At 63.5% G+C, this 19,807-nt stretch overlaps 2 protein-coding genes and 1 long non-coding RNA gene across 5 annotated transcripts in view; 1 reads left to right on the forward strand and 2 right to left on the reverse strand.

Moving 5' to 3' along the window:
* ATP1B2 (ATPase Na+/K+ transporting subunit beta 2) overlaps positions 1-8,365 on the reverse strand; it is a 21,417-nt gene extending 13,052 nt beyond the window's left edge. Inside the window, 7 exon segments of the mRNA XM_068664623.1 lie at positions 1,482-1,538; positions 2,611-2,654; positions 2,657-2,704; positions 2,707-2,817; positions 4,407-4,511; positions 5,380-5,508; positions 8,196-8,365. Coding sequence (XP_068520724.1) covers positions 1,482-1,538; positions 2,611-2,654; positions 2,657-2,704; positions 2,707-2,817; positions 4,407-4,511; positions 5,380-5,508; positions 8,196-8,307 — 606 coding nt within the window. The 5' untranslated portion in view covers positions 8,308-8,365.
* Positions 1-18,109, forward strand: part of GRK1 (G protein-coupled receptor kinase 1) — an 18,776-nt gene extending 667 nt beyond the window's left edge. The window contains exons 1-9 of one of the 3 annotated variants that reach the window (XM_068664637.1): positions 11,253-11,395; positions 11,966-12,490; positions 13,876-14,159; positions 14,647-14,774; positions 14,954-15,111; positions 15,500-15,583; positions 15,988-16,112; positions 16,696-16,897; positions 17,593-18,109. In XM_068664637.1, coding sequence (XP_068520738.1) covers positions 11,968-12,490; positions 13,876-14,159; positions 14,647-14,774; positions 14,954-15,111; positions 15,500-15,583; positions 15,988-16,112; positions 16,696-16,897; positions 17,593-17,885 — 1,797 coding nt within the window. In that variant the 5' untranslated portion in view covers positions 11,253-11,395; positions 11,966-11,967 and the 3' untranslated portion in view covers positions 17,886-18,109. Of the gene's footprint in view, positions 1-11,252; positions 11,396-11,965; positions 12,491-13,875; positions 14,160-14,646; positions 14,775-14,953; positions 15,112-15,499; positions 15,584-15,987; positions 16,113-16,695; positions 16,898-17,592 lie in introns of those variants that run through there. The other 2 variants (XM_068664638.1, XM_068664636.1) reach the window with 2 other exon arrangements.
* On the reverse strand, positions 18,060-18,602 carry LOC137846641 (uncharacterized). Its single transcript, XR_011090583.1, has 3 exons — positions 18,467-18,602; positions 18,239-18,425; positions 18,060-18,197 (listed from the first exon to the last, which is right to left on the reverse strand). It is a non-coding gene; the product is annotated as an uncharacterized lncRNA (long non-coding RNA).
* Positions 18,603-19,807: the final 1,205 nt, after the last annotated feature.

Here is a 19,807-nt window from a genome sequence, read left to right on the forward strand (position 1 = left end):
AAATATCCCCCCCCTGATCTTCCCAAATATCCCAATGGCCCCAAATCCCCTCATTTTGCCCCCCCTTGTTCCCTTCCCCTATACCCCATCTGCCCCTGTGCCCATCAGTTTGTCCCAGTGCTCTCCCAGTGACACCCCACCACCACCACCCAGTTTGTCCCAGTGCCCCCCAGTCCCTTACACTGCTGGCCGTCTGTCCCTGCGCCCCGCGGCCGGAAAGAAAGAGAAAATCAACTGCACGGGGACAGGGGGACATGGCACGGGGACATTGGGGACAGCAGAGACTTCGTGGGCACAGCACAGGGACAATGGGGACAGCGGGGACATTGGGGACACGATGGGACAATGGGGACATTGGGGACACAGCACAGGAATGGCACAGGGACACTGGTGACAGCGGGGATGTAGCACGGGGACAGCGAGGACACGTTGGGGGACACCAAGGACATGGCATGGCGGACATTGCATGGGACATCAGGGGACACCCCCTAGGGACACTGGATTTAGGGACAGCCAGCAAGGATTTGGGGGACAGCAAGGGGATTCAGCGGTTCAGGGATGCTCAGCAGGCTTTGGGGTGAATCCAGCACATTTGGGGGCACCCAGCAGGATTGGGGTGAATCTAGCCTATCTGGGGACACTCAGCAGGCTTTGGGGTGAATTCAGCACATTTGGGGGCACCAGCAGGATTGGGGTGAAACTAGCCTATCTGGGGACACTCAGCAGGCTTTGGGGTGAATTCAGCACATTTGGAGGGGCACCCAGCAGGATTTGGGGTAAATTCAACAAGCTTCAGAGAAACTCAGCAGGGCTTTGGGGTGAATCTAGCCTGTTTGGGGACACTCAGCAGGATTATGGGGTGAAACCAGAAGATTTTGGGGTGAAACACAATTTTGAGGTGAAATGAGCAGCTTTCGTGACAGCCAGAAGGATTTGGGGATTAAACTAGCCTACGCCGGGACACGCAGCAGGATTTGGGGGTCAATCTAGACTATTTTGGGGCAGCAGCGAGATTTGGGGTTAATCTAGCAGACTTGGGGTCACCCAGCAGGATTGGGGTTGAAACTAGCAGATTGGGGACACCCAGCAGGATTTGGGGGTCAATCTACCCTATTTTGGGGGGGTACCCAGCAGGATTTAGGTTTGAACTAGCAGATTTTGGGACACCTAGAAGGATTTTGGGGTGAATCTAGCCTATTTCAGGAGTACCCAGCAGGATTGGGGTTGAAACTAGCAGATTTGGGGACACCCAGCAGGCTTTTGGGTGAATCTAGCCTATTTGGGGTCCCTACCCCATTTTTTGGGGGCACCCCCTTACCAGGTCGCCCTTTGCCCGCGGCCGCTGGGGAGAGATGAGAGAGTGAGGTGATGTTGGGGACATGGGGGGGGTTGGGGGTGACACCTGGGGACACGGGGGGGTGACACGGGGTGGGGGGGTGACATTGGGGACATTGGGGGGGTGACAGGGACACCGGGGTCACCTTGGCGGCGCACACCACGTTGATGCTCTTATTCCTCCCCGGGAAGAAGTTGATGACCTGCGGTAGGCGAAGGGTTAACGGGGCCCAGTGCCGCCCAGTATGATCCAGTGCCGCCCAGTGACACGCAGCCCGTAATGCCGGGGAATCCCAGTGCCCCCAGTCTGTCCAGTGCCTCCAGTGCAATGCAAGGCATCCCAGTGCACGGCAATGCATTGCAACAGACACATCCCAGTGCTCCCAGTGCCTCCCAGTCCAATGCAATGCATAGCAACCCTCCCTAACTTTTCCCTTTCTCCCCTCCCAGTGCTCCCAGTTGCACTGAACGCACTCCAAACCTCCCCAACCATTGCACCATGCACCGTCCCAGTGCTCCCAGTCCCTCCCAGTGCACTCCAAACCTCCCCAACCATTGCATTTTGCACCGTCCAGTGCTCCCAGTCCCTCCCAACGCACTCCAAACCTCCCCAACCATTGTGTTTTGCACTTTCCCAGTGCTCCCAGTCCTTCCAGTGCACTTCAAACCTCCCTAGCCATTGCATTTTGCATTTTCCAGCGCTTCCAGCCCTTCTTGGTGCATCCCAACCCTCCCCAACCTTTCCCTTCCTCCCCTCCCAGTGCTCCCAGTCCCTGCCAGTGCACTCCAAACCTCCCCAACCATTGTGTTTTGCACCTTCCCAGTGCTCCCAGTCCCTCCCAGTGCACTCCAAACCTCCCCAACCATTGCATTTTGCACCTCCCCAGCGCTCCCAGTCCCTCTCAGCGCATCCCAACACTCCCCAACCTTTCCCTTTCTCCCTTCCCAGTGCTCCCAGTCCCTCCCAGTGCATTGCAAACCTCCAAAGCATTACCCTGTGCACCTTCCCAGTGCTCCCAGTCCCTCCCAGTGCACTCTGAACCTCCCCAACCATGGGGTTTTGCACCTTCCCAGTGCTCCCAGTCCCTCCCCAGTGCACTCTGAACCTCCCAACCATGGGGTTTTGCACTTTCCCAGTGCTCCCAGTCCTCCCAGTGCACTGCAACCTCCCCAACCATTGCATTTTGCACCTCCCCAGCGCTCCCAGCCCCTCTCGGCGCATCCCAACCCTCCCCATCCTCCCCTCCCAGTGCTCCAGTGCCCCCAGTGCCTCACCCGGTTGACCTTGAGCAGCACGCAGGGCCGCCCGGCGCCGTAGCGTAGTCGTCGTCGGCTCCCAGCCCGGCGCAGGGTCCCCAGTAGCGAGCGGGTTGAAGCGGCAGGCGCGCTTGGGGTAATTGGGGACGCCGTCGTCCGGCTGCTCGTTGTAGCGCCCCGGGGTGCAGGCGGCGTTGCGGGCGGCCTGCACGCTGTCGTTGTACGCTGCGGCCAGCACCGCTCGCACCAGTGCCGCCCAGTACGGGCCAGGGAGCTCCCGCTGCCTCCCAGAAGGGACTAGGGGCTTCCCAGGATGGGTCGGGGACCACCCGGTATGGAGTAGGGGCCTCCCAGTATGGACTAGGGGCTCCCCAGTGCCTCCCAGTATGGGCTAGGGACCCCCTAGTGCCTCCCAGTATGGGCTAGGGACCCCCAAGTATGGTCTAGGGATTCCCCAGTGCCTCCCAGTATGGACTAGGGACCCTCCCACTACCTCCCACTATGGGCTAGGGACCTCCAGTATGGAGTAGGGGCCTCCCAGTATGGACTAGGGACCTCCCAGTGCCTCCCAGTATGGGCTAGGGACCCCCCTAGTGCCTCCCAGTATGGGCTAGGGACCCCCAAGTATGGTCTAGGGACTCCCCAGTGCCTCCCAGTATGGACTAGGGACCTCCCACTGCCTCCCACTATGGGCTAGGGACCTCCCAGTATGGAGTAGGGGCCTCCCAGTATGGACTAGGGACCTCCCAGTGCCTCCCACTATGGGCTAGGGACCTCCCAGTGCCTCCCACTATGGGCTAGGGACCCCCCAGTGCCTCCCACTATGGGCTAGGGACCCCCCAGTGCCTCCCACTATGGAGTAGGGACCCCCCAGTGCCTCCCACTATGGAGTAGGGACCCCCAGTGCCTCCCACTATGGAGTAGGGGCTCCCCAGTGCCTCCCAGTATGGGCTAGGGACCCCCCAGTGCCTCCCACCATGGGCTAGGGACCCTCCCAGTGCCTCCCACTATGGGCTAGGGACCCCCCAGTGCCTCCCACTATGGGCTAGGGACCTCCCAGTGCCTCCCACTATGGGCTAGGGACCTCCCAGTGCCTCCCAGTATGCATTACGGCTCACCCAGTATGGAGTAGGGGCTCCCCAGTGCCTCCCAGTATGGGCTAGGGACTCCCCAATGCCTCCCAGTATGGGCTAGGGGCCTCCCAGTGCCTCCCAGTATGCATTAGGGCTCACCCAGTATGGAGTAGGGGCTCCCCAGTGCCTCCCAGTATGGGCTAGGCACCTCCCAGTGCCTCCCAGTATGCATTAGGGCCCACCCAGTATGGAGTAGGGACCCCCAGGATGGATTGGGGCCCACCCAGTATGGGCAAGGGAGCTCCCAGTGCCTCCCAATATGGATCAGAGCCCTCCCAGTTTGGACTAGAGACTTCCTAGTGCCTCCCAGTATGGACTGGGGAACCCTCAGTGCCTCCCAGTATGGACTAAGGACCTCCCAGTATGGATTAGGGGCCCCCAGTGCCTCCCAGTATGGACTAGGGACCTCCCAGTGCTTCCCAGTATGGACTGAGGCTCTTCTAGCACAGAATGCGGCCCTCCCAGTGCCTCCAAGGGGATCCAGTACATCCTAGAACCATCCCAGTACAGACTGGAAACCTCCCAGTGCCTTCCAGTACAGACTAGGACCCTCCCAGCGCATTGTGGGGCTCCCTAAGTCCTTCCCAGAGCCCCCCAATTCCCTCCCAGTGCCCCCCAGTTCCCTCATAGCCCCTTCCCAGTGCCCTCCAGCCCACTCCCAGTGCCTCCCAGTCCACTCACGCTCGAGGAACTGGTGCAGGGCGCGGACATAGTGGAGCCAGGTCTGGCTCTGGGTGACGTTGAAGGTGACATCGAGCCCCTCGGCGCGCGGGCGGATCATCATCCCTGCGCACGGGGGACACCGGCCTCGCACCACGGCCTTGCACGACGGCCGTGCAACATGCACGGGGGGGGGGGGGGGGGGGGGGGGAGGGGCCCTCGTGCAAGGGGAGGGGGGAGCCAGGGCTGAGCCACCCCCCCCCATTGCACACCCACTCACCCCTGGCAATGTTGAGGCAGCCCTCGTGCAAACCCTTGTGCAAAGGGCCCCTTGTGAAAATCCTCGTGCAAAAGGTCCCACCGGGGGGGGGGTTCAAGGCCGCCCATTGCACGCTCCCAATGCCCCCCCCCCCCGGCACCCTCAGCCATGAGGTCTCACTCCAAGCCCTCGTGCAAAGGGCCCCTCGTGCAAACCCTCGTGCAAACCCTCGTGCAAAGGGTCACACTGGGGGGGGGGGGTTCGAGGCCACCCATTGCACACCCCTAATGCCCCCCCCAACACCCCTGGCCATGAGGTCTCACTCCAGGTCCTCGTGCAAGGGGCCCCTCGTGCAAATCCTCGTGCAAAGGGCCCCTCATGCAAACCCTCGTGCAAATCCTCGTGCAAAGGGTCCACACTGGGGGGGGGGGTTCAAGGCCACCCATTGCACACCCCTAATGCGCCCCCCCAACACCCCTGGCCATGAGGTCTCACTCCAGGTCCTCGTACAAAGGGTCTCTTGTGCAAACCTCGTGCAAACCCTCGTGCAAAGGGTCCCTTGTGCAAAGAGTCCCACCGGGGCTCTCAAGCCCGCCCACTGCACACCCCCAGCACCCCCTCCCCCCCCCCCCAAACAACCCCAGCCACGAGGTCTGGCTCCGAGTCCCCCGTGCGAGGGGCCCCTCGTGCAAACCCTCGTGCAAACCCTCGTGCAAGGGGCCCCCCGGTGCACACCGGGGGTGGCGAGGCGGTCCTGGTACTTGGGCACGTGGGGGTCGACGCTCTGCAGCAGCACCCACATGGTGAGGGCGAAGAGCCCGGCCAGGAACCCGTAGAAGAGCAGGTAGAAGAGCAGGATCAGGCCTGGGGGGGGTTGGGGCACGGGGTCAGCACCCCCCCCAATGACCCCCCCCCCGGGGGTGGTGGAATCCCCCCCCCCAAAAAAAAAAAAAAAAAAGGTCCTGAAACGCCACCCCAAAGCAGCCCGTTTGCCCCAAAATGCCCCCAAAGCTGCCCCGAGGACACCAAGTGTCCCCCAAACCCACCAAATGTCGCCCCCCCCCAGCACCCAAAAAGCCCCCCCCCCCCCCCCAAACTGCCCCAAGGCTCCCAAATTGTCCCAAGACCCCTAAATGACCACAAATGTGTCCCCCAAACTGCCCCAAGACCCTCAAATGACCCAAGCACCCCCCCAAAACTGCCCCAAGACCCCAAATGACCCCAAGCACCCCCCCAAAAACTGCCCCAAGACCCCCAAATGACCCCAAGCACCCCCCCCAAAACTGCCCCAAGACCCCCAAATGACCCCAAGCACCCCCCCCAAAACTGCCCCAAGACCCCCAAATGACCCCAAGCACCCCCCCCAAAACTGCCCCAAGACCCCCAAATGACCCCAAGCACCCCCCCCAAAACTGCCCCAAAACCCCAAATGACCCCAAGCACCCCCCCAAAAACTGCCCAAGACCCCCAAATGACCCCAAGCACCCCCCCCAAAACTGCCACCAAAACCCCCAAATGACCCCAAGCACCCCCCCCAAAACTGCCCCCAAACCCCCCAAATGACCCCAAGCACCCCCCCCAAAACTGCCCCAAAACCCTCAAAATGACCCCGAACCTGCCCCAAGACCCCCCCAAACTGCCCCCCTAAAATGCCCCGGTAACAAACACCCCCCCCAAAAACTGCCCCGAGACCCCCAAACGTGCTCCCAAAACTGCCCCAAGGTCCCCAAACTGCCCCGAGACCCCTGAACACTCCCCCCCATCTGACCCAAGACCCCCAAATGCCCTCAAATGTGCCCCAAAAACTGCCCTGAGATCCCCAAATGCCCCCCCAACCTCACCCAAGACCCCCCAAAATGACCCCAAATGTGACTCAAAATTTGCCCCAAGAGCCCCAAATGCCCCCCCAATCTGCCCGAGGCCCCAAATGACCCCCAAAACTGCCCCCAAGATCCCTCAACTGACCTGACACCCCCAAACACCCCCCCCAAAATTGCCCCAACCTCCCCCCAAACTGCCCCATGATACCCCCCCACTACCCCCATGGCAGCAGATACCCCCCAAATGCCCCCCAAGCCCTAAACACCCCCCAAAAAAAACTGCCCCATGACATCAAATCTACCCTAAAACTGCCCCAAACACCCCCAAAACACCCCAAACACCCAAAACTGTCCCCAGATGCCCCTAAAATCCATGAAACCACCCCAACGACATCAAATCTCACCCCAAATACCCCCCCAAAGCCCCAATCCCCCCCCCAAATCACTCCCGGAGCCCCAAATACCCCAAAACAACCCCAAATCCCTCCCAAACCCACCGCAGTCCCTAAATCCTCCTAAATTCACCCCAAAACTCAAACCCACTCCTGGAGGCCCCCCCCCCGATCCTTCTGAACACCCCCAAAATCCCCCCCAAAAAAAACAATCCCCCTTCTGCCCCCCCCAAAACCCCCAGCCCCCCCCTGAGCCATCTGTCCCTACAAATGGGGGGGTCCCAGCCCGGGGGGGTCCTCGTCTGTCTGTAAATGGGGGGGGGCAATGTCCATCTGGCTGCCCCCCCCCGGGGGGGGGGTCTCTGTCGCTCCCATCCCCCATCCCCGTCCGTGACCTACTTTTGCAGCCACAGCGCGACAGACGGGGGGGCGGGGGGGGGGCACAATCCTGGCCCCCCCCCCTCAAATTGACCCCCCCCCCCCCCCAAATCCCCCAAAGTGCCCCCCCCCCTCCAATGCAGCCTCGTGGGGGGAGCCTGCAGCCCCCCCAAATTACACCCATGGTGGGGGGGGGGGACTTTAAAAGATGTCCTTCCATGGGGGGGGCTTTACGGGTTTAAATGGGGGGGGGCTGCATTTTGGGGGGGGGGTCCCTACGCAGCCCCCCCCACATTTAAACCCATACAGAGATTGGGGGATGCCCGGGGAGGACCCCATAAAACTCCCTCCTGTTGCACTCCTGGGGGGGGGGGGGGACCCATATAGCCCCCTCCCACTGCACCCACACGGGGGGGGTCCCTTGCGCCCCCCCCCCCATCGGACCCAAGCGGGGGGGGTCCCCACTGTGCCCCCATTTGCACCCATAGGGGAATCCCTACACAACCCACCCTGATGCAGCCCTATAGGAGACCCCTACGTGCACCCCCCATTTGGGGGGGCCCTATGCGACCCCCCCCCCCATAGATATATTGGGGGTCTCATACGCCCCCCTCCCACTGCACTCAAACGGGGGGGGGGGGGCAAATAGGGTCCCTATGGGAAATCCAAATGGGGGAGGGGGGGGGCAAATAAGGTCCCCATGGGGAACCCAAATTGGGGGGGGGGGGGGGTCCCCATACCCTAAACCCACACCGGGGTGCGGGGGGGGGCACAACTTTTAGAAGCCCCCCCCCATGTGCATCCCTACGGGGGGGGGGGGGTCCCTCAGCGCCTCCCCACTGCAACCCAAGGGGGTGGGATCCCCACACAACCCCCCCAGGGCTGCTCCCCCCATCGCGCCCCCAAAACCTGGGGGGGGTCCCCGCGCTCCCCCGACCCCCCCCCAAAATGCCGGACCTACCCCAGCTGGTGCCGGTCCTGCCCAGGACCTGGCGGCTCCGGGGGTCCCACACAAAGGCTCGCCACTCGGCCAGCACCTGCCCGCAGCTCCGCTTCTCCTTGTCCCGAGCCATTTTTTATTTTCTTTTATATTTTTTTGGCGGGGGGGGGGTCCGGGAAGGAGGAGGGGGGGGGCGGGGCGCTCCGGGGGTCCCGCTCCGCTCCGCCCCGCGCCGGGATTCGAACCCGCGACTCCCCAGCGCCGCCGCCGCGCCGCCTTATATAGCCTCGGGGCCACGCCCCCTCGCCCCTAGCCACGCCCCTTATGCTAATGAATCGTCTAAAGCCGCCCGGGCCCCGCCCCTTATGCTAATGAAGGGGGGCGGGGATCCCCGAGGCCGTTTCCCACCGCCCCCCATTGAGAGATTTAATGGGGAGGGGGGGGCTTAAAGGGGCCGCGCGGGGAGAGGGGCGCTGGGAGGCCACTGGGGGATACTGGAGATACTGGGAGCACTGGGGGGGGCGCTGGGAGCCTTGGGCGAGGGATGGGGAGCACTAGGGGTACTAACTGGAGAACTGGGGGGGTACTGGGGGCATTGAGAAGGTTACTGGGAGCGCTGGGGGGCTACTGGGACACTGAGGAGGGCACTGGGGGGCTACTGGAGCACTGAGCAGGTTACTGGGAGCACTGGGGGGATCCTGGGGGTTCTGAGGGGCTACTGGGAAGCTACTGGGGCCACTGAGCGGGTACTGGGAGCATTGAGAAAATTACTGGGAACACTGGGGGGCTACTGGGGGCACTGAGCAGGTTACTGGGAGCACTGGGGGCTACTGGGAGCACGCAGAGGAGATACTGGGGAGGGCTCCTGGGAGCTCTGGGGCTTACTGGGAGCACTGGGGGGCTACTGGGGGCATCGAGCAGGTTACTGGGGGTTACTGGGGGCGCTGAGCAGGTTACTGGGGGCTACTGGGGGCTTACTGGGGGCTACTGGGGGCTTACTGGGGCCACGCGAGGGGGCGATGAGGAGGACCCCCGGGAGCTTACTGGGAGTGAACTGGGAGCACTGGAGGAGGGGCTCTGGGTGCCCTTGGGGGCTGCCGAGCGGGGGGGGGCGGGGCTGGAGAGGGGGCGGGGCGTGGGCGGGAGATGCCGGGGGGGGGCACAACCCCCCCAGCCCCCCCCCCCCCCCAAAAAAGAGGGGGGGACCCCGGCCCCCCCCCCCCGGTCGTGCCGTGCCGAGCGGCTCCGGGCTCCCCGGTAACGGCGCGTCCCGGACGGGTCCCCTGGGGACAACGGGGGGGGGGGGATGGCGTGTGTGTGCCCCCCCCGTGTGCCCCCCCCCACGGTGTCCCGGAGCCCTCGGGGGGGGGCTGTAAAAGGGGGGGGGGCCCCCGCACATCCCCCTTAATCCCCGGGCGGGGCCAAGGTCCCCGGGAGGCGCCGCGGGCACCGGAGCTGCGCGGGTGAGAGGGGCTGGGGGCACCGGGGGGGGGTCCCGGGGGGGTTGGGTCCTCTGGGGGTGGGGGGATTCCGGGAGTGGGGGCACCTGAGGGGTCCTGAGGGGGTGGGGGGGGGGGTTGGGGGTCCTGGGGGGTTCCTGGGGGGTCTGGGGGGGGGCCTGGGTCCTCTGGGGGGAGCATCTGGGGGGGGCACCTGTGGGGGTCCTGGGGGTGGGGGACACCTGGGGGGGTGTCAGGGTCCCTTTATGGGTGGGGGGGGGCACATGGGGGGGTTGGGGGACACCTGAGGGGGGGATCGGGGGGGGCTAGGTCCCTTTTGGGGTGGCACGTGGGGGGGGTTCTGGGGGGGCTGGGCCCTCTGCGGACCCCCCCAAAAGGTTGGGGGGGCCCTGGGCACCTGGGTCCTTTTGGGGGGGGCCCTGGGTCCTGCCCCTCCCCCAGCCCCCCCCCCAGCCCAACATCTTTGGGGGGGGGGGTCGGGGGGGGCTCCCAGCATCCTTTGGGCCATGGGGGGGTGCTGAGGGGGGGCAGCATTCCCAGCATGCCGTGCGGCCCAGGGGCACTGTGGGATTGAGGGGGGGGGGGTCCGTGGGGGGGGTGGAAGCGGCTTAGGGCTGAGCGGCTTTGGGGCTAATTATAGTGCGCCGGCCCTTTAAGGGCTCAGGCCTGGGCTGGGGGCGGGGCTAATCCCGGTCAGGGGGGCGGGGTTAATCCAGGGGGCGGGGCTAATCCGAGGATGGGGCTGGTGGGGGCAGGGTTAATCCGGGGGAGGGGGCTAATCCCAGGGTGAGGCTCAGCTTTGGGGTGGGGCTATTATGGGGGCAGGGCTAATAAACAGATGGGGCTAATCCAGGGGGTGGGGTTAATCTGGGGGGGTGACAGTAACTCAGGGAGTGGCGCTAACCCTAGGGACAAGCTAGTCTGGGGTTGCTAATCCAGGGGGCGGGACTAATTTGGGGTTGAGTTTGAGCTAGAGGGCGGGGCTAATCCAGGTCTGAGGTTGATGCGGGGGTGGGGCTAATCCAAGGGTGGGGCTAATGCAGGGGGAGGGGTAATCTAGGGTGGTCAGGGTAATCCAGGGGTAAAATTCAACCTGGGGATGGGATGGGTGGGTGTGGCTAATCCAGGGGGAGGGGCTAATCCAGGGGTGTGGCTAACCCAGGGGCTGGTGCTATTCTGTGGGTGGGGTTAATATGGTGGTGGGGCTAATCTGGGGGCAGGGTTAATCTGGGGAGGTGGGGCTAATCTGGGGGTGAGGTTAACCCAAGGGGCGGGGCTAATCTGATGGTGAGTTTAATCTGGGGTTGCTAGTCCAGGGGTGAGGCTAATCTGGGGGTGAGTTTGACCTAGGGGGTGGGGCTAATCCGGGTCAGAGGGTGGGGCTAATGCAGGGCAAAGCTAATCTGAGGGGGTGGGGCTAATCTGGGGGCAAGGTTTAATGTGGGGGTGGGGCTAGTATGACGGTGGGGCTAATACACAGGTGGGGCTAATCCAGGATGTGGGGGGTAATCCATGGGGGAGGTTAACACAGGGTGTGGGGCTAATCCAAGGGCGGAGATAATCTGGGGTATGGCTAATCTGGGGGTGTTGTTAACCCAGGGGGTGGAGCTAATCCGAGGGCAAGACTAATCTGGGGGGTGGGGCTAATATGGGGGTGGGTTTGACCCGGGGTGTGAGGCTAATCCAGGGGTGGGGGTAATCTGCGGTGGGGATAATCTGGGCCATGGTTAATCTGGGAGTGGAGCTAATCCAAGCTTGGAGGTAATCTGGGGCGGGACTAATCCGGGGCGGGGCTAATCCGGGGCAGTGGGGCTAATCTGAGGGCGAGGTTAACCCAGGGGGTGGAGCTAATCTGAGGGCGAGGCTAATCCTGGGGTCCTAATCTGGGGGGTGGGGCTAATCTGAGGGTGGGATTGATCCAGGGGGTGGGGCTAATCCGGTGCAGGGCTAATCCGGGGGTGGGGCTAATCCGGGGGTGGGGCTAATCCGGGGGTGGGGCTAATCCAGTGCAGGGCTAATCCCGGGGTGGGGCTAATCCCGGATGGGGCTAATCTGAGGGTGGGGCTAATCCGGTGCAGGGCTAATCCCGGGGTGGGGCTAATCCCGGGGTGGGGCTAATCCCGGGGTGGGGCTAATCCTGGATGGGGCTAATCCGGGGGTGGGGCTAATGCCGGATGGGGCTAATCCCGGGGTGGGGCTAATCCTGGATGGGGCTAATCCTGGATGGGGCTAATCCCAGGGTGGGGCTAATCCCAGGGTGGGGCTAATCCGGGGGGGCGGGGTTAATCCCAGAATCGCTCCCAGCCTGAGCCCCTTCCCCTCCTCCCGCAGCCATGGACATCGGCGGCCTGGAGACGGTGGTGGCCAACTCGGCCTACGTGTCCGCCCGCGGCGGCGGCGGCGGCGCCGGCACCTCCGGGGCCTCGAGCCGGGACCGGCGGCACCGCGCCCGCCTGCGCCTGCCCCACATCTCCCAGTGCGAGGCCCTGCGCGCCCGCCTGGCCGGCGGCGGCGGCGGCCCCAGCGATGGCGGCACCCGGGGGGCCGCGGGGCAAGATGGCGGCGCCCAGGGGGCCGTGGGGCAAGATGGCGGCGCCCAGGCCGGGGAGGAGGAGACGTCCTTCCGCTGGCAGTGCCTGGAGCAGCCAATCGGGAAGCGGCTCTTCCGCCAGTTCCTGGAGGCCACGCCGGGATTGGCCGCGGCCGGGGCGCTGTGGGCGGAGCTCGAGGCCTTCGAGTGCTGCGAGGAGGCGGAGCGCGGCGCGGCGGCCACAGCCCTGAGGGGGCGCTTCTTCACCCCGGGAGGGGCCGAGCACTGCGGCTTCCTCAGCGCCGCCGCCATGGCGCCGCCCGCAGGTGAGAGGGGCGGCCGTGGAACCTGCAGGAGCGGCCATGATACCGCCAATGGCAGCCATGATACCTCCAGGGTGGCCATGATACCTCCAGGGCGGCCATGATACTGCCAATGGCAGCCATGATACCGCCAATGGAGGCCATGATACCTCCAGGGCGGCCATGATACCACCAATGGTGGCCATACCTCCAGGGCGGCCATGGTACCTCCAGGGCGGCCATGGTACCTCCAATAGCGGCCGTGGCACCTCCAGGGCGGCCATGGTACCTCCAGGGTGGCCATGATACCCCCAATGGCAGCCATGATACCTCCAGGGTGGCCATGACACCTCCAATGGCGGCCATGATACCTCCAGGGGCGGCCATGATACCTCCAGGGCGGCCATGATACCTCCAGGGTGGCCATGACACCTCCAATAGCGGCCGTGGCACCTCCAGGGCGGCCATGATACCACCAATGGTGGCCATGATACCTACAGGGGTGGCCATGATACCTCCAGGGCGGCCATGATACTGCCAATGGCAGCCATGATACCTCCAATGGTGGCCATGATACCTCCAGGGCGGCCATGATACCTCCAGGGTGGCCATGACACTGCCAATGGTGGCCATGATACCTCCCAGGCGGGCATGACACCACCAATGGCGGCCACGATACCTCCAGGGGCGGCCATGATACCTCCAGGGTGGCCATGACACTGCCAATGGTGGCCATGATACTTCCCAGGGCAGCCGAGATACTGCCAATGGCGGCCATGATACCTCAAGGGGTGGCCATGTTACCTCCAGGGCAGCCATGATACTGCCAATGGCAGCCATGATTCCTCCAGTGGCAGCCATGATTCCTCCAATGGCGGCCATGATACCGCCAATGGCGGCCATGATTCCTCCAGGGGTGGCCATGATACCTCCAATGTCAGCCAAGATACCACCAATGGCGGCCATGATACCTCAAGGGGTGGCCATGATACCTCCAGGGTGGCCATGATACTGCCAATGGCAGCCATGATTCCTCCAATGGCGGCCATGATACCGCCAATGGCGGCCATGATACCTCCAGGGGGGCCCTGATACCTCCAATAGAGGCCATGATACCTCCAGGGTGGCCATGACACCGCCAATGGTGGCCATGATACCTCCCAGGGCAGCCATGATACCTCCAATAGTGTCCATGATACCTCCAGGGTGCCCATGATACCGCCAATGGCGGCCATGACACCTCCTGGATGGCCATGAAGATGGCAGCCATGATAACCCCAGTGGTAGCCATGACCCCCCGGATGGAGCCATGAAGATGGTGGCCATGACACCGCCAATGGCAGCCATGACACCCACGGCCGCCACGACACCCCTCACGCCGTCCCCACCTCTCTCCCTGCTCCTCCCAGGTCCCAGCACCCCGGAGGACTTTGGGCTGGCGCGGAAGGAGCTGCTGGCACACCTGGAGGCGACGGCGTGGGCGCCGTACCGCGCCTCACCCTACTTCGGGCGCTTCACGCAGTTCAAGTGGCTGGAGGCGCAGCCGGTGGGCGCCGAGGCCTTCGCCGACTTCCGCGTGCTGGGCAAGGGCGGCTTTGGCGAGGTCTGCGCCTGCCAGCGCCGCGCCACCGGCAAGATGTACGCCAACAAGCGCCTCAACAAGAAGCGGCTCAAGAAGCGCCATGGCTATGAGGTGGCCGCCCCCGTCCCCGCCGCCATCCTTCGGGTCCCCTGTCTGCTTGTTTGTCCCCCTGTCCCTTTGTCCCTCTGCCTACCCTGTCCCATCATGTCTTCCTGTCCCCTTCCTTGTCCTTCTGTCCCTTTGTCCATCCTTCTGTCCCACTCTCCAGCTCTGTCCATCCCTCTGGCCCATCGTCTGTCCCTCTGTCCCCTCATCTGCCCATTTGTCCCCTTGTCCATCCCTCTGGCCCCTTGTCCATCCTTCTGTCCCCTCATCTGTCCCCCTGTCCCCTTCCCTGTCCCCCTGTCCCCTTCCTTGTCCCCAACCCACTCCCTGCCCCCTCCCTGTCCCCCTGTCCCCTCGTCCATCCCTCTTTCCTCTCCTCCTCCCTCTTTCCCCCCGTTTTCTTCCTCCATTTTCCTTCTCATCTTCCTCTATGTTTTCCCCATGATCTCTGCGTGTCCTTGGCGTGTGCTTGGCGTGTGCTTGGCGTGTGCAGGCGGCGATGGTGGAGAAGCGCATCCTGGCACGGGTGCACAGCCGCTTCATTGTCTCGCTGGCCTGCGCCTTCCAGACCAAGACCGACCTCTGCCTCGTCATGACGCTCATGAACGGCGGCGACCTGCGGTAAGCGTGTGCTTGGCGTGTGCTTGGCATGTTCCTGGCGTGTTATTTGGCACATACATGGCATGCACATCATGTTTGCGACGGGCTGTCCCAGCTCCTGGGGCACGTCCGCGTGTTCTTAGCACGGGCACGTCCCTGGCGTGTCCTTAGCGTGTGCGTGGCGTGTCCCTGGCGTGCAGGTACCACGTGTACAACGTGGACGAGGACAACCCCGGCTTCCCCGAGCCGCGGGCCGTGTTTTACACCGCCCAGATCCTGCTGGGGCTGGAGCACCTCCACCAGCACCGCATCGTCTACCGCGACCTCAAGCCCGAGAACGTCCTGCTCGATGACGCCGGTGATGTGGGGACACGGGGGGGACGTTGGGGACATGGGGACAACGGGGGGACATCAGGGATGTGGGGACAACGGGGGGACATCGGGGATGTAGGGGACATGGGGACACTGGGGACATGGGGACATTGGGGGGATGTGGGGGAATGTGGGGCCACTGGGGGGGCTGTGGGGGACAAGAGGGGGATGTGGGGGACATTGGGGACATTGGGGGGATATGGGGACACTGGGGGGACATGGGAGATTTGGGGACATTGCGCAGGACCTGGGGGACATGGGAGGCATCCAGGACTTGTGGGGACACCAAGGGGCTGGGGGGTGGACACTGGGGAGTGTTACTGGGAGGCGCTGGGAGGGTCGCTGGTGGTTACTGGTGGTGCTGGTCGGGACAGGCCACGTCCGTCTGTCCGATATGGGGCTGGCCGTGGAGCTCCGCGAGGGGCAGAGCAAGACCCGAGGCTACGCCGGGACCCCGGGTAGGAGGGGGACATGGGGGGGACATGGGGGGGGCACAGGGACATGGGAGGGTCATGGGGGGCATTGAGGACACAGGGGGTGTGGGCAGGACATGGGGACATGGGGGGGACATCAGAGGGACATGGGGGGGACATCAGAGGGCCATGGGGGGCCATGGGGAGGTGGTGGGGACATGGGGGGACATGGGGGGGACATTAGGGGATGTGGGGGACACAGGGGGACCCAGAGACATGGGGGACACGGGGGAGGGGACACGGGGGGGGACACTGAGGACATGGGGACAAAGGGGGGACACCGCAGGGCCGTGGCCCCCAGTGCCAGAACCAGAGCCAGGAGAGGGGACACGGGGGGTGTCCCCCTGCCCCCCCTGTCACCGGGGTGTCCCCCCTGTCCCCCCCCCCAGGGTTCATGGCGCCCGAGGTGCTGCGGGACGAGGAGTACGACTGGGCCGTCGACTACTTCACGCTGGGGGTGACGCTCTTCGAGATGGTGGAGGCCAGGGGGCCCTTCCGGTGCCGCGGGGAGAAGGTGGGGTAGACTGGGAGGTACTGGGAGGACTGGGAGGCACTGGAAAGTACTGGGGACCCAAGCGTCATCCCCATGTCCCCATTCACTTACCCCCATGTCCCCAAGCGTCATCCCTGTGTCTCCAAATGCCATCTCCATGTCCCCAGGTGTCATCCACATTTCCCCAAGTCACCCCCATGTCCCCAGGCATCCTCCCATGTCCCCAGATGCCATCCCCATGCTCCTTGGCATCCTCCCGTGTCCCCAGGCGTCACCCCCATGTCCCCAAGCATCACCCCCATGTCCCCAAGTGCCACCCCCATGTCTCCAGGTGTCACCCCCATGTCCCCAAGTGTCACCTCATGTCCCCACATATCACCCCCATGTCCCCAGTTGTCACTCTGATGTCCCCAAGGGTCACCCCCATGTCCCCAGGTGCCATCCCCATGTCCCCAAGTGCCACCCCCATGTCCCCAAGCCCCCAGGCATCCTCCCCACTCCCCACCCTCCATCCCCCCGTGTCACCCACATCCCTCCCCTGTCCCCAGGGTCCCCCACCCTGTCCCCAGGGTCCCCCCCCCCATCCCCAGGGTCACCCCCCCAGGTGGAGAACCAGGAGGTGACGCGGCGCACGCTGCACGACCCGCTGAGCTTCTCGGAGCGCTTCAGCGCGGCGGCGCGGGCGGCCTGCGAGGGGCTCATGGCCAAGGACCCCGGCGCCCGCCTGGGCTTCCAGGCCGGGAGCTGCGCCCAGCTCAAGGCGCACCCCGTCTTCGCCGCCGTCAGCTGGGGGCGCCTCGAGGCAGGTAACCCCCCACCCAGGGGTGCTGGGGGGGCTGGGGGTGGGGGTGGTGCAGGAGGGGTCTTTGTGGGTGCTGGAGGAGGGGTCTGGGGGCGGTGGGTGCTCCAGGAGGGGTCTTTGTGGGTGCTCCAGGAGGGGTTCACCTGGAGGTTGGGTGCTCTAGAAGGGGTCTGGGGGGGTTGGGTGCTCCTGGAGGGGTCCCAGTGGGTGCTGGGTGCCCCAAAATGGGGTTCCCAGTGGGTGCTGGGTGCTCCAAAACTACCCCTGGGTGGGCATTGGGTGCTGGGGGGCTACTGGGGGCATCACGGAGAGACTGGGGGAGTACTGGGGGTACTGGGGGGCTACTGGGAACACTGGGGTTGTACTGGGGGTAGCAGGGGAGTACTGGGGGGCTATTGGGGGTAGTGGGGGCTACTGGAGGGGTACCTGGGAATACTGGGGGGGTACTGGGGATACCTGGGATTATGGGGGGAGTACCTGGGGGTACTGGGGGGATACTTGAGGATACTGGGGGGCACCTGGGGATACTGGGGAGTACTGGGGGGGGTCCTGGGAATACTGGGAGGTACCTGGGGATACTGGGGAGTACTGGGGAATTACCTGGCAATACTTGGGGGTACCTGGGGATACTGGGGGTTACTGAGGTGGTACTTGGGGATACTGGGGGGTACTGGGGAGGTTCCTGGGACTACTTTGCAGGCCTGGTGCCCCCCCCCTTCGTGCCGGACCCCCGTCGGGTGTACGCCAAGGACCTGGGGGATGTGGGGGCCTTCTCGACGGTGCGGGGCGTGGAACTGGACGATAGGGACGCGGCGCTGTGCGACGCCTTCGCCTCGGGGACCGTCCCCGTGCCCTGGCAGGAGGAGCTGATCGAGACCGGCATCTTCCAGGAGCTCAACGTCTGGGGGGACCCCGGGCAGCTGCCCCCCGACCTGGACCCCAACGCCGCCCCCGCCGGGGGGGCGCGCTCGGCCACCTGCGGGCTGCTGTGATAGATTCTGAGGGGGGCACCCTCAAATTAGAGGGGGTGGGGGGGTGTCAGGGCCTCATCTGGTTGTGGGGAGGATGATTTGGGAGGAGACGAAATGTTGCCCCCCCCCCCCTTGAGAAGCCCTAAAAGTGGGGGGGGTGTTGGGGGGTGGGAATGGCAGAGCAAAAGGGGGGGCGGTCTTTGGGAATCCCAAATGTTGGGGCCATGATACCTCCAGGGAGGCCATGATACCGCCAATGGTGGCCATGACACCTACTTGGCAGCCATGACACCTCCAGGGCGGCCATGATACCGCCAATGGCGGCCATGACACCTACAGGGAGGCCATGATACCGCCAATGGCAGACATGATACCTCCAATAGCGGCCATTGCACCTCCAGGGGTGGCCATGATACCTCCAGGGCGGCCGTGACACTGCCAATGGTGGCCATGACACTTCCCAGGGTAGCCAAGATACCGCCAATGGCGGCCATGATACCTCAAGGGGTGGCCATGTTACCTCCAGGGTGCCCATGATACCGCCAATGGCAGCCATGACACCTCCAGGGGCGGCCATGATACCTCCAGGGTGGCCATGACACCTCCAGGGCGGCCATGACACCCATTTGGGAATCCTAAATGTTGGGAAACCCCCCAGAACCCCCAAAATGTGGGGGGGACACTTTTAGGATCATAAATATGGGGGGGGGGGGCTCTTTGGGCAGCTCAAAATTGTCCCCCCCCGGGAACTTCAAATGTGGGGGGCTTTGAGAACGCCAAAATTGGGAGTTAGGCCCCAGATCGCAGCCCCCCCCCGCCCCCCCGGTCAGCTTGCACCAAAGACACCCCAAAATGGGGAGGGGGACACAACCCAAAAAAACTCCATAACCCCCCAAAAAAACAAACGGGGGGGGCTCCATCTGTTTGGGGGGGGTCACCCCAAAACCCAAGCTCTGGGGTAGCCCCCCTCAAATGTGCCCCCCCCTCCCCCCGACCCCAAGCAGATCTCAGGGATCCCCCAGCTCTGTGCCACCTCCGGGTCCCTCTATTTTACCCCCCCCCCCCTTTACCTCAGGGGGCTTCGTGGCCCCCCCCCAACTCAGGGAAACTTTGGGGGGGCCCCGAGCTCCCCCCCCCCCCCCAAACACAATAAAGGTGGTGAATGCTGCAGCGTCTGAGGGGCAGTGTCGGGGTGTCCCCCCCGTGTCCCCAATGTCCCCCCCCCCAACCTGGGGGGTTCTGGGGGGCCTTGGGCACCTGGGTGCTTTTGGGGTGGGGGGGGCTGGGTCCAGTTTACACTGAATACATACATATAAATAAATAAATAAATAAATAAATAATGGCTATTTGGTGCAATTTTTGCCAAAAAGAAACTAAGAAAAAGACAAAAACCCAGAGCTTGGCAAGGGTCCAGCACCAGGGTTTCACCAGCGGACTTTTAATTAAGCTGCTGAAATTTAGGGATGAGCTTTTAACTCCTTGCTGCCAGGCACCAACCACTAATTGCATTTATTATTATTAATTTTTTTAACTCAAAAAAGAACATTTTTAGGTCGGCTCAGACCCTGGTTATCAGCCCCGTCCTGGTGGGACGCACCTGGGTGAGAAATGATGATTTTTGAAGGGTCTTGCCCCCAAAATATGGCTTGGAGGTCTGTGGAGTGGGGGGGAGGTGGGAGGAAAATCTTTATTGTTTTTTGCCCCATCCCAGTGGGAAAAAAAAAAAACAATTGGTAGAAATAGTTGTTTTTGTTTTTGTTTTTGTTTTTGTTTTTTTTCTTGGAAATGCCTTTTTTTCCTCCCCTCTGTGTTTCTGCCTTCATGTCCCTTTGAGTGCTCCCCCCCCCCAAATCCCTTTGGGTGTCCCCCAAATTCCTTTGGGCCCCCCAATCCCTTTGGAAGCCCCCATGTCCCTTTGGTGCCCCCCCCCCCACCCTCCCATA

The sequence above is a fragment of the Anas acuta genome, chromosome 35, assembly GCF_963932015.1.
Source record: "Anas acuta chromosome 35, bAnaAcu1.1, whole genome shotgun sequence".
Lineage (NCBI taxonomy): Eukaryota > Metazoa > Chordata > Aves > Anseriformes > Anatidae > Anas > Anas acuta.